The 12,860-nt window shown below is 35.1% G+C and overlaps 1 protein-coding gene across 1 annotated transcript in view; it reads left to right on the top strand.

Moving 5' to 3' along the window:
- TBC1D5 (TBC1 domain family member 5) overlaps window positions 1-12,860 on the top strand; it is a gene marked incomplete at its 5' end in the record, with an annotated part of 186,650 nt that overhangs the window by 59,543 nt on the left and 114,247 nt on the right. The window contains 4 exons of the mRNA XM_080611116.1: window positions 919-1,016; window positions 2,526-2,576; window positions 2,665-2,734; window positions 8,184-8,356. Of these exons, the coding sequence (XP_080467242.1) occupies window positions 919-1,016; window positions 2,526-2,576; window positions 2,665-2,734; window positions 8,184-8,356 (392 nt within the window). The remainder of the gene's footprint in view (window positions 1-918; window positions 1,017-2,525; window positions 2,577-2,664; window positions 2,735-8,183; window positions 8,357-12,860) is intronic.

Below are 12,860 nucleotides of genomic sequence, written 5' to 3'. Positions count from 1 at the left end.
TGCAGGCTATTGTTTTACCTGCCAGTGTGTTGCAGCTTGCCAATGGGATTGCTTGTTTCCAGAAGTGGTTGCTTCTGCTCCTGGTAACAAATTGACAAGCCCCAGGTGTACTAAAGCAAATCAAGACTCCTTGTCTGTTCCTGGTGAGCTCTGGATAAAAGCACCAATAGCTGGCCTGGGAGGCCCAACCGTGCTTCTAATGCTGGCCCAAGTCCTCAACTATCCATCCTATTCTGATTCCTGTATGTTTACATATTTTTTCTGTATCTTCATATAGATTGCATATACTTGTAATTGCCTATAATGGAACAGTACCAGGTCTCCTACGCATTATGTTATAATGAGTTTATTTTTAATACTGACATAGCAACTTTAAAAAAAACCCAAAAAACCCAAACACTCATTTTCTTTTCCATGTCCATAGGAATGGAAGTTTAATTTTTCTAATTTCCCCAATAGCATCCCTTTTCTCCTCTGAGGGCTACTGTTATGCTTTTATCTATGGTTTTGGAACATTATCAAATAAAAAATAATTTTAAATTTTGAAATTTGTCCCTATTGCAGATCTTTGTACTGTGGATCATGATTGTAATTATCATAAATAAAATTCATATTTATGAACATAGATCTTGGAGTAAACTGCCAGGTGCAGGGTTGCCTACCATTGCCAATTTGTTTTCTGTTGTGATAGAGAAAGGGAGAATAACTTGCTTCTGTATATTATATAAGAATAAACACTTGGATTTAATCAGACTTTAAGATAAAAGCCATTGATTATGAAACTGTTCTGTTAAGAATGTAAATCGTCTTGCTTTTACTTGGTCTGCGTCTGATATTGCTGGCTGCCTGATGCTATGCATTAGGAACTATTATATGACTGGAAAATCTTACTATACTTTCGCTTCCTTTTATGTTTAGGGTATGCATGAACTTTTAGCTCCCATTGTCTTTATCCTGCATTGTGACCATCAAGCTTTTTCACATGCCAGTGAAGCTGCACAGCCAAGGCAAGCATTGTGTTTTATTTGTATAGCATTAAAAAGCTGCTTTCTTAAAAATTAATAAATAAATAAGTTAGCTGGACTTGAACTTTTTAATATGTGTTTCTTAAGTCTTTGTTTATAATGGGTGAACTGATATCGGAAATTGTTTCATTTTCATGGTTTTATGTAAATGACCTTATTTCATCTTCCATACTACATCTGCTGAAATGGGGATTAAAAGTGTAGACATTGGCCCCTTCACAGGTACTAGATGGCAAAAAAAGGGGAGACAAGAAACCTAAGGAGAACCTTAATCAAAAAGCTTACATACCTACCTGCTGTTTCACCTTATTCTTATTGCCAAAAATGGGTTAGGTTTTGTCATTGCAGAGAGGAGGCAGATTAGAGAACTACATTCATAGAGCAGACATGTTACCAATTCTCTTTCCTCATATCTTAAAAGAGAAAAAAACCTCAATGTAGACAAATTATTCTGATTGGTATTTCTTTCATCACCTGCAATGTTGCAGCTGCAATATTTGACTATCTTTTGACTTTGTAGTAACATTAGGTTTAGCTATTGATTCTCTGTTCCAGTCAAACTTCATGTGTATGTACACATGTAATTATACACATATGTATAAAATGTATAAAATATTACCTCACACATGATTGTCCATCAAAAAATACAGATGCTTTTTTTCTTGCCCTATATGTAAAGTTTGGGGTTTTTTTAGAAAATAAAAAAAAGAAACTAATTGCCTTCTTGTATCACTTGTGATATTTAGGACATTTCATTTGTCTTTTTGTACTCTTTTTGAGCCAAGTAGTGAATAAAAGCCAATTTAATTATGTGTACTGTATAATATAACCTCTGTTAGTACCCCTCAACTTGATTGTCCAAAGGCAGTTAAGCATAAGGATGGAGATTATTTACAAGTGTGTGGTTTTATTCCATGTCTGTCGTTAGATATCCTGAAATTACCTAGAAGATGCTTTTCTGTGCTAAGTAACTTAAAATAACCATGTGTTATGCATAGCATTCTGTTCCATCCCCACTGAAAAAGTAGAGCCAAGCAGCAAAGTAGATGGAAAAGAGGTGCTGTCACTGATTAATTGCTGTTAAAGTACAATAAAAATACAGGCTATTAAAACAAAATAAATTAATGTTTTGATACTGCGTATTTGACCAGTAACCATATTTTTTTTTTGTTTGGGACAAACAGTGATAGATTGTGCAGCAATCAATTATTCTAGATCAAGCATATTCAAATAATACATTGTGACATTCAGTAATTTGTTATTTGGAATAATTAGATGGTTACTTCATTGTAGTGCAGACAAGGCAGCTAATTTGTTTTTGATCTTTATAAAAAGGAAAGACTTCATTTGTTCAATGGAGTTGCTCTTTTTAATTAAAAAGGCTAGTTTTCTCATTTGCACTTTATATGAAATTTGGCTTATAAATACATAATAGTACATGCAGAATGCTGACCAAAAATAAACATTCACATTTGGATTGTTCACTGTTGCCTTTTTCAGCGAGGAAATGAAAGTTATTTTGAATCCTGAATATCTGGAACACGATGCCTAGTAAGTTTTTGCAACTTCCTTTACATTTTATTTGCTCTTACTTATAATACATTATTTAACACCAAGTTTCTGCTTTTTTCCTCTCCAGTGCAATGTTCACATGTCTTATGAAAACTGCAGAACATTGGTTTTCAACTTTTGAACATGACAGTCAGAAGGTAAATATAGCTCCAAAATGTATTTATTGTATTTTTAAGCAAATGTGATTTTTAATACGATTGAAGTAATTTGAAGGTAAGAAGGCATCTTCTCTTAAAAGATTTGGTTAAAGCAGGTTCAAATAAGTTTACATCCTTTAGAGGCTCTTCAGAATTTGTTTGTAAATATTTGTTAAGATACTTATTACATACAAATACATAAGTATTTGTTAAGATCCCAGTTAAGAGTTCCTGTTTGCTGAAAGATCACCTGATAATCAGAAACCTGAACATACAAATGCAGTTTCTCCTATGTATGAGTGATGTTTGTGTGTAACATTTGAAAGAATGCCTCTCATAGGCACATCTGTGTGTCTCAAACCTGTGCAGTTGTCATACTAAATAACACATATAGGCAGCATTTAACCTACGGAGGCTTGAATTAGTTTTAGCTGTTTAATATATAACCAATTTGCTGTGAAACCAAAATTTCAATCATATACTGTCTATCAAAGGTCAAGGTGCGTATTCCCCCTCCCCTCGCAACTTCATCACTACATTTCCTTACTTTTTTTTCCTTGACCTCAGGGTATTCAAACACAGGGATTGTCTTTGCCCTCAGATCTCCTGTGCAGCTATAAAGACATCACTGTATTTAGTATGTTGCTTCTTTCCAAAGAAGAGCTTTTTCAGTGTTCCTAGTTCTACAGAACTATTCCTTGCAGGCACCTTCTAGGGACCATCTACTCCTTGCTTGTAACCATTTTCATGCATGCCATGAGGGACAATTCCCTCACATCAATTGCTCAAGATTTCCTTTGCATACTTTTTTCCTGTCTCTTTCGCTCCTTACATTTATCTCTTTTTTAATTCTGAAAAATTACTTGTGTGGTGGAGTGTATGTAGAAGGCTCTAGCAGAACAGAGCCCTATTGCAGGTATTGCCAAGACTTTCAGTGTATTATATCTTAAAAGAGTTAGACTCCAAACTTGGTTCCAGCTTGATTCACGTCCGGGTTTTTCACGTAGACCACGGGGTGAATATCTGTAGCTAACAAAAAAATTAGTAAGAATTTGTTTGGGTTTGGATGTCCACATGTGTGCACCAAAACCTATATTTGCATACTGTAATTAGAGAGTACTAGTTTGAGAGGTAGTTTTGCCTGTCTGTTGAAGAAAAAGGTGTTTAACCAAGATGCACATAAAGGCTTCTATTTTCCTTAGATATTTAAAAGGATTTGTGTATATATTTTATTAGACGTGGAGCATTGGCATCTTGGCCTAAGCTATCTACAGGTAAAAATTATTATTTGGGTTTGTGTTTTACATAATTCTTAGTAACTAAGGATAAAGCATATGAGATGTGAATATTATGAACTTACTACATAGTCACTTTTGTTCCAACAACAAAGCTGTGAGACATTTCTCTGAATGTAGCGCTTCAGAATTCAGTGTGTTCCAATGTATTTGTTCCAGTTCCTGTGGCAGAGGTGGTAAAGTCTGAGGTGGAATTTTACTCTGGGAAATAACTGCTTACAGATTTTCAGTGCTTCGGTAGAAGGTGAAAGTTTGTATTGCCCTTTCCAGTCCTTTTGTGGCATAAAAAATTAACAATGCAAAGCGCATGGATTAATATCTAGTTGTTTGTTTTTGTTCTTTGCAAACATGTATAATCTTTAATAATCCTTTCTTGTACATATGCCTTTTACAATCATGACTTTGAGGGTTAGCTACATCATAAAGTCTGAATCTTCACAAAGGAAGCAATGAAAGTGTGTGCTCTGAGAGACATGTTACATTTTATAGCCTCTAACAGTTGGTTCCATTACTCCCAATTGCCATTAGAGGAGCTTCTTCAGCTACTCCATTCCCTAGTGGTTAATGAGAGAAATCTGTCCACGGTTTATATGTGTACTATGTCCTAGCCTCTCTTTACTGCTGTAGCATTTGTTTCCTAAATGCGTGAATATATAAATTGTATTAGTATCGACTGCCAGCCATTCCAGTTCGTGTTGTGGTAGGTAATGTTTTGTGGCACAATTTGATGATTCTGTTTGTAATACTTGATCTAAATTTTTCATCTGCATTTCACTGCTATCCGTATTTAAATTGTTCTTAGAGGTGAATCTGATGCTGTCCCGTAAACAGAATAGCACATCTCTGAGACATCCCACTTTTTGTCTTTTTATTGTTAACTGCATCCATTTGGGATAGATCATTTATATTTCATGTCAGCAGTAGATGACTAAACACAGGCACTCTTTTTTTTTTCCCAAGACTTAGAAGCTCACAAAAAGAAAACAGGTGTTTTGCCTCATGTGGCAACTTAATATATAGTGAGAATGGGCAGGGGCACAGTATCAGGTTGTCCACTTGGCTTCTGTGCTTTAGGCACAGGCACTGTGAGTCATTTCTAGTTAAATATTTTGGCGGCTTGGCTGTGTCAGTTTATTTGAGCATCTTTCTGTTTGGGCTGTTTCTTTCACACCAGCTGATGTGATTTTTTGGAGCAATTTCAGCTGACTAAATGTATTATCTATCATTTTCTCAACCAAATTGTGTGAGAGGAGACAACAGACATATCATATGCACTCTAGTCATCCACTGAGCTTCTTGGTGGAGTGCACCAAATCAGGAAGCATGGAAAGTCATGGCATCGATTACTGATTGCAGCTGCTGTCCCCACAGATTATGACATGCTTTGAAGATTTCTGTTAATGGGTTAATTTCTGAGATGCTGATGAACTGCATTTTGATGCATATGGTTTACTTATCTCATGCTTTTAAAAATGGCAATCCAGTATATCTTATTTGATGCACTTAGCCATGTTGATAGTCAGTCGGTCTGACAGTCAGCAATGTGTCAGTGCTGCATTATGCCAAGGTGCACAAATGCTTGCAAGTGATAAATAACTCCAGTTTTGGCACTGTGCTGTAAGAGGAAGCTTGCATTAGTTTTGATATGCAGAATCTTTTGACACTTGAGCCAGTGTTTAAAAGTCTGCTTTCTAATTTTGTAGAGATGGCTTTAAACCCACAGACAACTAATGATGTAAAGGCTAATTTGAGTAACTAGCTAGTCTTCTCATATTACAAATCAGCAGATAGACATTACAAGTAGATAGATTCTAATGTTGAGATTTCTATATGAGAATCTGTGCCTATAGAGAAAAGCTTAAAATGCAGATATTTTTGAGTCATCAGTTATGAGTGCATGCAGTGGTTACGCTGAAGTTAAAAGTCAACTTGAATAAACCAGAATAAAGTTCATACCCACTATGTGCATCAACTGGTGGAACATGCACAATCTATGAATGTGTGGAGTTACAGACTTTTATTATTAGTTTCAAAGATATGTTTATGCAAATAATTACTGATATGTTTATGCAAATAGTTACTGTAGACTAGCATTTAACTTTAAGGCAATGCTATCATATCATACTTAGAGTGTTTTTCTGTATAGATGAGAAGGAAATCAGTGGATACCCTTTTTCACTATTCTACATTCTAGCATGTGACCAAGAAAATAATGAAATGGTTCTGAAACAGAGATAGGAAATAGCCATGCAAGGGAGAAGCAAAAATCAGGGTAAAAGGAAAGCTGCCCCGTTTGGTAATAAAGAAGTTAATAGAATAATTTTAAAAGGAGGTAAGAGAAACATCCTTTCTCAACATACATGCAGCTGTGAAGAACTTTAGTATTTAAGTAAGTGACAGCATTTCTTATTAGCCCCTAAGATGCTAGATGTTTTATTTTAAATTTCTGTTTGGTAGAACAGAAAAGTTTTTGAATGAAAGGACGTCATTTCAGTGAGCTTTATTTGACAGTCTGTCTGAGGGAGCTTTTGTCAAGCAATTTGATAGGACATCTTAAATGAATATGTCTTGGTACCACAACAGCATGGCAAAACCATCACACTGTAATAGACAGATAAATCCCTTTGCTGCAATTGCCACAGCAAAGCAACAATTAAGCAGATTTTAAGATACAATTTATAATCAATCAGATCATTAAATAGAATCATTTTACCTGAAGTAGCTGCTCAGCATTATAAACACTTTCTATGGTACAGAAATGGAATAATTAAGAAAAAAATATTTCAAGCAAAGGTGATCAACATAAAAAAATAAGCTTTTTGGAAGAAATTATTAAATGTTCACCTCCCACTTAAATGTTAAACTGTGTTGTAAATGATTGAAAAATATTGATAGTTCTCTTCCTTCCTCTTAAAATGCTAATATAGAAAGAATGGGGTTGAAGAGGGATTATAACTATAGGAAACAACCTTGGGGATAGTTTCTACAACAACAAAAAAACCTTTTCTTTGTTATTGAATGTAAAAAATAATGTGCTTTTCATTGTATTGAGCCAAGTGATTTTGTCTTTCAAGAGTTTAAACTGTAATGAAGTCTTCTGAAATTCTTAACCCATTGACCTTGATAATGCTTCTCTATCAATAAATTTAGCAAAAGTGTATAAAAACAGTAACTATTTTTTAAAGGGAGCCTTTCAGGTCAGATAGCCATGATGACAGATTGCAACAAAATCATTGAGAAATCTTCTTACTGTTTCAGTTTTCCTTCTTTTATAACTTCAGCATTGTTCCTGACAGTTTAATTCTCCGTTTCCCTTTCCTCAGTCTTTCTCTTGATAGGTTTGATTTGTTCCCTTTTTATTTCTGATCTTCCTTTTTATATGTTTCCTATTCAGTGTGGTTCATTACATCCTGAATTCCTTCCTAACATTCTGCTTCTTTTTCAATAATGCATCACTCTTTTGCAGGAAGAAAAAAGATAAAGCAATATCAGGTTCAAGGATGCTAATGCTCCAGTAGTTTTCTTTCTCTGTTTTCATTTGGTTTATGTCATATTCTAGATCATTACATAGTTTGCACAACCTTTAGGTCCAACCAGCTACCTTACAGTCTTTGGGTTGATCTCACTGTTATATTTTGGTTTTGTTTTATAAGTTTTCTGATGCATTATCAAAGTTGTGTAGATTTTAAGGTAGAGCCAACAGATTTTCTGAGCAAGGGAATCCTGTTTAGGAAGCGTCATTTGAAAATAAGTTATTTCCTATTTGGTATGCAATTTATTGTCCTCTGAGGGCATATATTCTCTACTAAGTTACCATTTATCTGCTTTGCTCTGGACTGACTCAGACTGCTGATATTAAAGCTAAAATAAAGCTGTCAACACTTTGTCAGAGCATGAAAAGTAAAGCATGCACGTAAAAATTGATGTGCAGAATAAGAGGATGGACCTTGGCATGCCTGGGAAGGGGAATCCCACAATACCTTTCACAGAAGTGGATACTTGAGATTCCTCTTTTGCTGGAAAAGAAATGGGTTATTAATATGTTTATTTGGAAGGCAATGATGACAGCAAAACAAATCTCTTGTAGACAGTCCCTTTTAGACAATAAGACTTCATAGAATATTCTCTTTTTTTCTTATTTTCTGTGTCTGCAGGAAAAAGATGTGATGATTACACCTACGCCATTTGCAAGGCCACAGGACTTAGGCCCGTCTATTGCTATTGTAGCAAAAGTAAACCAAATTCAGGATCATCTGCTGAAGAAACATGATATTGAGCTGTACATGCATCTGAACCGACTGGAAATTGCTCCACAGATTTATGGGCTGTAAGTGTTTGCAAAGCATTATTTAATTTAATTTTTACTTCATTATATTAGGACTTTGTTTTACTTGAATTTAGAGATAGAAGAATGGGGCTAAAAAGAAGTACTTCTTTTCTCTTAGAACTTAATTCAATTTGCAGCATTACAGTAAATGACACCCCACTGTTTTATTAGTGACAGTGGCATTCCCAATGCAGATAAAGTCCATTCAAATACACGTGTCCTTGCCTATGGCAGGAGAGTTGGAACTATATGATCTTTAAGGTACCTTCCAACCCAAACCACTCTCTGATTCTATAAAATAAGAGAACTTGACAGACTCCCAGTGCAGCGATGAAGTACTTAATCGAGTACCTTTTGTACCTGTGGTTTTCCTATGAGAAGAAATGGGATAATAGAACACAAAGAAAGGGAGAAGGGGAAAATTAGTAGCACTGACTGATCCCTCTATTTAATTTTATCACCAGTTCAGTATCAGTGAACTTTCTTCTACTGCAGTCATGGGGTTTTGGATACTGGTAATACAAGTATGGTGGCCACGTTAAAAGTTAAGCAGTGTCTGTATGTTGAGTCAGCGCAGGTAGTCCTTCTTGCATTAAGCTGGCTCAGGGCTGTTCAGCTGGTTGTGTTTTGTGCCCCTTTTCCAGAGGGGCTTAATGGGCAAGGTGCAACTTTGGATGTGGCCTTGTCTGCATATTTCCTCAGCATTGCATCCAGACCAGTTACAGCTGCAGTGATCAGTCTCAGTCAGTACAGACTGTGCAACTAGGGTGAACCAAGAGTAACTGTGAATCAACTGTGGTTTTAAGGAAGAATTTTGCCTTCTTCGTCTGGAATTCTAGACATTTGATTCATTTTAATCATTCCTTAAATAATTGGCAAGCCATATGTGCAGTTGCAGTGACAGAAAAATTACACTTTTTTTTCGGGGTTTTTTGTTTGGTTGGTTTTTTTTTTTTTTAGTTTTTGCAATGATTTAAAATAAGATTAGCTTTGCCTTAAATGGAAAAAACTACAAACACCAGTTTCATTTATAGGTGTGAATTTCCAAATGTAATTGTGAATTACATTTAACAACTCAATGGAAAATGTAGAGCGGGAGGGAAAAGGTGACTGTATAAATGTCAGGCCATAACTGCAATACTTAACATTAAAGTCTAATTTGATGTTACAGTAAAATGTAAAAATGCTGTGACATAGTATGCCCTCAAGAGTAGAGTTGAAGTAAGACTTAGTAGTCCCAGACTTACAAATAACATATACTAGAAAGATAAATGTAATTTTACAAAACATACTTAAATAGTTTTGATAGCAAGGTGTAACAGGGAGAGAAACAATAAGCCAAGTAAACTCAAGGTATTAGAAGGATGAAGAGGATAGTACTACAGTATTACAGTATTTTTTTGCATAGTGTACAGTTGTATATTTTCTGGTATCTTCACTAGAGTGGAAGAGAAAGGCAGCATCTCTAGTAATCTTCAGGGGTAGTAATGAATAAGCAGGGGTAGTAATGAATAATTATGCAGTATTAATATCAAGGAAAACAAAAAGACTGTGTTTCTTTTTTTTGAAGGCTTACAAAAACACACAGAAAATAAGATAAAGCTCAGAAATTTGCAGACAGATATTTTGAGACAAAAATAATTTGTACTGTAGGTATTCGCTTCAGTATGAAATTTTGCCTTTCAGTAAGAGAAATAATTGAAAAAAAAACCAACTTTTGCTCAGAACATAACATTATAATAACAGAAGAATGGTGCAGTCTGGTGTGACAGAAATAGAACTGAATCTGAATAAAGAAATTTACAGTTAAGGGAATGAATTATGAGAGCTTCAGGCTGAGTATCACAAAAACCTTACTACCAAGGAGCTGTTAGACTATAAAATAATATATCAAATTAACAAAGGAAGAAACATCAGAATATTTTAAAGACAGGCTTTGAAAAGCTCCCAGAAATGGGTAGTATCATAGAGAATGAATCTGCACAGGTAGAAGAGGAAAGTAGGTTGCCTGTGAGGTCATATCAGTCTCTGACTTCTGATTTAACATAGAGGACAGGAGGAAAAGAAAGGGAAAGGAACATGACTGTGTTGTATTATTCTCACTTTTAATGATGTCTGAACTCTTCAGAACAGTAATTTCCAGTAGTGAGCCAGCTGACAGTCTCAGATGCTGGATCTTTTTTTGTATTTAACATTTCTTGAACTATAAACAGCATTTCTTAAACATAATAGATTATTAATAATTGCTAAACCCAACCCAACTGCAGAATTGATGTGAGCTTTTTGTTGAAGTTTATTGTTTTACTGAAGTGTGTTGGATTTGCCAACATAAATATTCATCTGTCAGCCTTGATACCACTTATAAAATATACAGATGGTAGAATGAAGACTGGGAACTTCCCTCAAAAGATACTATGGCGTTCCTGGTGAGAAGTACGAATGTGTAAGGCTTATATTTAGTGACAGTCTCCCCTAACCTGAACAAGTTGCACACTTATTTAAAAATACAGTATTTTATACTTTGCAGCCTTCTATAACCTTCTGGAGCAAGAAACAATTCTTACTTACTCTTTGTATTTTCATAATGTTGATTTCAACCTTTGATGTTTGCAAATAGTCCTTTAATTTTCAAATATGAGGAAGACTTGTTCTGCTGGAACGGCAGGTACCCGAGTCTGTTGTACATTTCCATGTTCAGAAATTTTCATTTAAAATAAAATGTGGCCACAAACTTCTTTAAATTATTATTACCTACAAGTTTAATAGGCATTTCAATACATGTGGTATCACTCATTAATTTCAGTCGCTGTCCAGTAGTGCAAAGGTTGTATGCTGGTTTTGTGAAACATATGCTCATTATAGTTTTTATCATATCCATGAGAAAAATCTTTATCTTTTTCTTCACCAGTTAGTGCTCTGCAAACTGTGGACTCATTAGCCCCAGCCTTGTATGCCAGGCTGTGTGCTGGGAGGTGCTGCCAGTTTAGAAGAAAACTTTTCTCTGCGTAGTTTACATTTGGTGAAGGTTCAGCTCAGGGCAGTGGATTTCTTTGTATTCTGGAGGCCATCAGTGACCAGACCTCATGTTACTTGGCTATCTCATTTCGTTGCTGATAAGAAAGAACACTCTCTTAGGTACAGCAAGGTATACTGAGGTCCTGGCTATGTCATACTCCATGCTGTGGTCATTCAAGCTGGTGTCGTATGCAGTATCAGCCTTAGTACAGAAATTTCTGTAAGTTAAAATTTTGTTAGACTGCACATTCATTCACTTGCAGTCAGTTGCTGCATATCCCTGTGATAATTGCTCAACTGCTATTAATATCATCCAAAATGGAACCAGCAATGCAGCAAGTGCCATTCTTCGGTCTCACTTACCATGTTTCTAGTTTGTTTTTAGATCCCAAGATAATGTTTTGCAGAATAGCATTGTTTCACATTCCTGATAGCACTGCAAATTGCATACAGTCTAACCAAGCTATAATAATTATCTAATCATATCTAATTTTGTACTTTTTAAAGTAAAGCACAGGAATGTTTTGAAAATAAAATAGAATTGATTACATTAATAGTTCAGTGACATGCTTCCTGATAATAAACTTTTCTCTAAATAAAAGAAAAAAAATGCTAAGATTGAACAAAAAGCTTGGATACTCTGGAGGCTTGACAGATTGAACATTCAGTTTAATTGTAAAATCAGATGAGTTAACAGTGATTAATGTCCTAGATTAAATGGTATTCTAGTGTTAATTTCTTTGACCTTACATCTAACTCACACTAAAGTACAAAATAATTATTGCAAAAGCATTTTGCAGTTTCTGCAGCGGCCAGTGTTTGCTATGGCAAATTAAGCAGGTTGTTCTCTCAGCTTGACAAAGGTTTGAGGGAAGTCTTCAGCTACCTGTATTTTTTGGACATTATTCTTCCATTTATAGTATTTTGTAGTAGAGGACTTCTTTTACATTGGACTGAAAAGATGAATCAATTGGAGAAATCCCAAATAATATCATTATTACTCCTTTATTTTATGTACTGAGAGTTTCCAAGTAAATTGTATTTCATCAAATGAAATTCTCATAGAACTGCATGCAATAAGTACAGCCAGATCATGTAAATATAAATGATATTGTTGTATAGAAATAATGCACACAAAGATAATGACAAGGCATAAGTGTAAAAAGCTTTATTTAAGAACAAAAATTAACTGTTGGCATAAACTCACTAGCATCATAACAGTGATGGGGGTATTATATTGGTTAAGCAAACTCTTTCTAAGCACATATCCAACAGACAATAAAGCACATGCAGAAGTGAGCATAAATATTTCATGATAGCTTAATCTCAGTACAAAAAGGGCCTTCTTAGAACATTCAGTGCCGATGACTTTGCCTCCCGCTGCCACTCTGCTTTGTGATGATCAATCAGATAGACATACTGCCTACTGTGGTTTGAGATGTAGTTTCAGCCCTTTAGGCTGATACCACAATTATACCTCAGGAAGAAG

This window comes from Psittacula echo (genome assembly GCF_963264785.1).
Source record: "Psittacula echo genome assembly, chromosome: 2".
Taxonomy (NCBI): domain Eukaryota; kingdom Metazoa; phylum Chordata; class Aves; order Psittaciformes; family Psittacidae; genus Psittacula; species Psittacula echo.
The sequence above is the reverse complement of the archived record's forward strand: the minus strand, read 5'-3'. Positions and strand labels throughout refer to the sequence as shown.